Source organism: Triticum aestivum, chromosome 2B (genome assembly GCF_018294505.1).
Source record: "Triticum aestivum cultivar Chinese Spring chromosome 2B, IWGSC CS RefSeq v2.1, whole genome shotgun sequence".
Lineage (NCBI taxonomy): Eukaryota > Viridiplantae > Streptophyta > Magnoliopsida > Poales > Poaceae > Triticum > Triticum aestivum.
The window spans coordinates 435051820-435055011 of NC_057798.1; the positions used below are offsets into that span (position 1 = coordinate 435051820).

Consider the following 3192-nt stretch of genomic DNA (forward strand, 5'->3'; position numbering starts at 1 on the left):
TCAAATATAGACTATTGCTTTGACTCATCTAAAATTCCAAATGTTCATGCTACAAAAGAAAAGAATATGTGATGAACATGTTAAGCAGCATTCCACATCAAAAATTCTATTTTTATCATTTACCTACTCGAGGACGAGCAGGAATTAAGCTTGGGGATGCTGATACTTCTCCAACGTATCTATAATTTTATATTGTTCCATGTTGTTATATTATAAATCTTGGATGTTTTATATTCATTTTATAGCAACTTTATATCATTTTTTGGGGTAACCTATTGACATAGTGCCCAGTGCCAGTTGCTGTTTTTTTGCTTGTTTTTTACTTCGCAGAATATCCATATAAAATGGAGTCCAAATGCAGCAAAACTTTTTAGAGATTTTTTTCTGCCCAGAAGACATCCAGGAGGCCCAAGAGTTGCACCATAGGAAGCCCGTGGGGCCCACTAGGCACCAGGGCGCGCCAGCGCCCTGGTGGGTAGTGGGGCCCATGGGAGTCTCCTCCACCGCCTCTCAGCTCTATAAATACCCAAATATTCCAGAAACCCTAGGGGAGTCGGTAGATCAAAGTTTCCACCGCCGCAAGTTCCAGAACCACGAGATCCAATCTAGAGCCCTTTTCTGGCACCTTGTCGGAGGGGGAACCGATCACTGAGGGGTACATCATCCTCATTGGTGCTCCTCCGATGATGCGTGCGTAGTTTACCATAGACCTATGGGTCTATAGGCAGTAGCTAGATGGCTTCTTCTCTCTTTTTGATCTTCAGTACAATGTTCTCCTCGATGTTCTTAGAGATCTATTTGATGTAACTCTTTTTTTGCGGTCTGTTTGTTGGGATCCGATGAATTGTGAGTTATGATCAGATCTATCTATGAATATTATTTGAGTCTTTGTTGAGCTCTTATCTGCATGATTGTTATAGCCTCGTATTTCTTCTCCGAAACTTTGATTTGGTTTGGCGAACTAGATTGATTTTTCTTGCCATGGGAAGAGGTGCTTTGTGATGGGTTCGATCTTGCGGTGCTCAATCTCAGTGACAGAAGGAGACATGACACGCATGTATCGTTGTCATTAAGGATAAAAAATGGGGTCTATTCCTACATGAATAGATCTTGTCTACATCATGTCATCGTTCTTATTACATTACTCTGTTTCTTCATGAACTTAATACACTAGATACATGGTAGATAGCAGTCGATGTGTGGAGTAATAGTAGTATATGCAGGCAGGAGTCGGTCTACTAATCTTGGATGTGGTGCCTATATACATGATCATTGCCTTGGATATAGTCATAATTATTTGCTCTTCTATCAATTTTCCAACAGTAATTTGTTTACCCACTGTATGTTATTTTCTCGAGAGAAGCCTCTAGTGAAATCTACAGCCCCCGAGTCTATTTTCTATCATATTGTTTTCAGATCTATTAATCCAAAAATCCAAAAATGCATGGCTGCACTTTTTCTTTACCTATTTTATTTTGTGTTTTCGCTAGATCTATTTATTCGATCTCATACAATTTAATCTATCTCAATACCGAGGAGGGATAGACAACCCCTCTTACTCGTTGGGTTGCAAGTTTTTGTTATTTTTGTGAAGGTACTGCTTACATAGTTTGGTGGATCCTCCTACTGGATTGATACCTTGGTTTCATAACTGAGGAAAATACTTACTGCTGCTGTGCTGCATCATCCTCTCCGCTTCAGGGAAATACCAATGTAGATACAAGCAAGAGGGTAGCAAGGTGAAGCGAAGACGTAGAATTCAATTCATTGTTCTTCTTCTCTTTCTTGAGTCTTAGGACCTCCATACTATTAAGAGGGGTATAGGTTCTCGGAGCTTAGATCCACCGTGATGCTTAGCCCGGAACCTATGCAAGACTGAGAGGTGATTAGGGAGGTGTCCTATCATGAATAATACAATGTTCCTCACAAAATTCATCAAATACTTTGGGAAAATATTCTCCACCATGATCCGACCTAAGACGCTTGATCTTTCTCTCTAGTTGTTTTTCAACTTCCGCTTTATAGATTTTAAAGTACTCTAAAGCTTCATCTCTAGTTTGCAACAAATAAACATAGCAAAATCTAGTCCCATCATTAATCAACATCATGAAATATCTCTTTCCACCTTTTGTCAACACACTATTCTTCTAACATAGATCAGAATGTATGAGTTCTAGAGGTGCCAAGTTTCTCTCCTCGGCAACCGTGTGAGGCTTTAGCGGTTGCTTCTATTGCACACAACTATGACACTTATAACCTTTGGCAACAGTGAAATTCAGAACTAAATTCATACTGCATAGTCGGGGCATTAAACCAAAATTAATATGACATAAACGAGAGTGCCGAACACTTGCATCATCATTAACACTAGCACAAATTTGGTTTACTGACTTATTGCAAAAATCTGGAAGGGAAAAACGGAACATGACTCCGCACTCATAGCCTTTGTCTATAAACTGTCCAAATCTTGACACGGTTACTTTATTTGACTCTAAAACTACCCTAAACCCATCTCGACATAGACGGGAGCCGCTAACTAGATTCTTGTTCATAGTAGGGACATGTTGAATGTTCCTTAGCTGTGCGATCTTCCCCGAAGTAAACTTCTGATCCACCGTGTCAATGCCACAAACAAAAGCATGCGACCCATTCCCCGTTAGGACGGAAGAATCCCTTGAGAGCTGGTAAGAAGTGAACAAAGAGACATCAGCACACACGTGAACGTTAGCACCCGAATCAATCCACCAAGAAGATGATTGAAATAGTGAAAGAACAATAGGTAAATTACCATACCCATCAGTATTGCTAGCGGTCACCATGTTGTCAGTCTTGGAGCTCGTTTTCCCTTTGCGGTCTGCACAGTCTAGGCATTCCTTGGAAAAGTGTCTGGGCTTCCCATAGGCGTAGCACTCTAACTCAACCTTGTTGAACTTCTTCTTGACGGTAGTAGTCTTGACAGGCTTGTCGAAAATAGGCTTGTTCTTCCCTTTGTTCTTGTTCCCTAGGTCAGTAGGTTGAACCTCACCTCTTTTCTCAATAGTGTCTTTAGCCCGAGCTTTCTCTTCAACATCAAGAGATGCAATCAGATTTTCAACTAATATCTCATGTCTCTTATGTTTCAGAGTACTCGCGAAGTTCTGCATGAAGGAGGTAACTTTGCAATCATGCACCCAACCATGAATTTATCGGGTA

At 40.6% G+C, this 3192-nt stretch overlaps 1 protein-coding gene across 1 annotated transcript; it reads right to left on the bottom strand.

Moving 5' to 3' along the window:
* Window positions 1-2393: 2393 nt before the first annotated feature.
* On the bottom strand, window positions 2394-3192 carry LOC123041343 (uncharacterized). The gene is made up of 2 exons (XM_044463976.1): window positions 2794-3192; window positions 2394-2681 (listed from the first exon to the last, which is right to left on the bottom strand). The coding sequence occupies exons 1-2, from the start codon at window positions 3141-3143 to the stop codon at window positions 2657-2659; spliced, it is 375 nt and encodes a 124-aa protein (XP_044319911.1). The 5' UTR covers window positions 3144-3192; the 3' UTR covers window positions 2394-2656.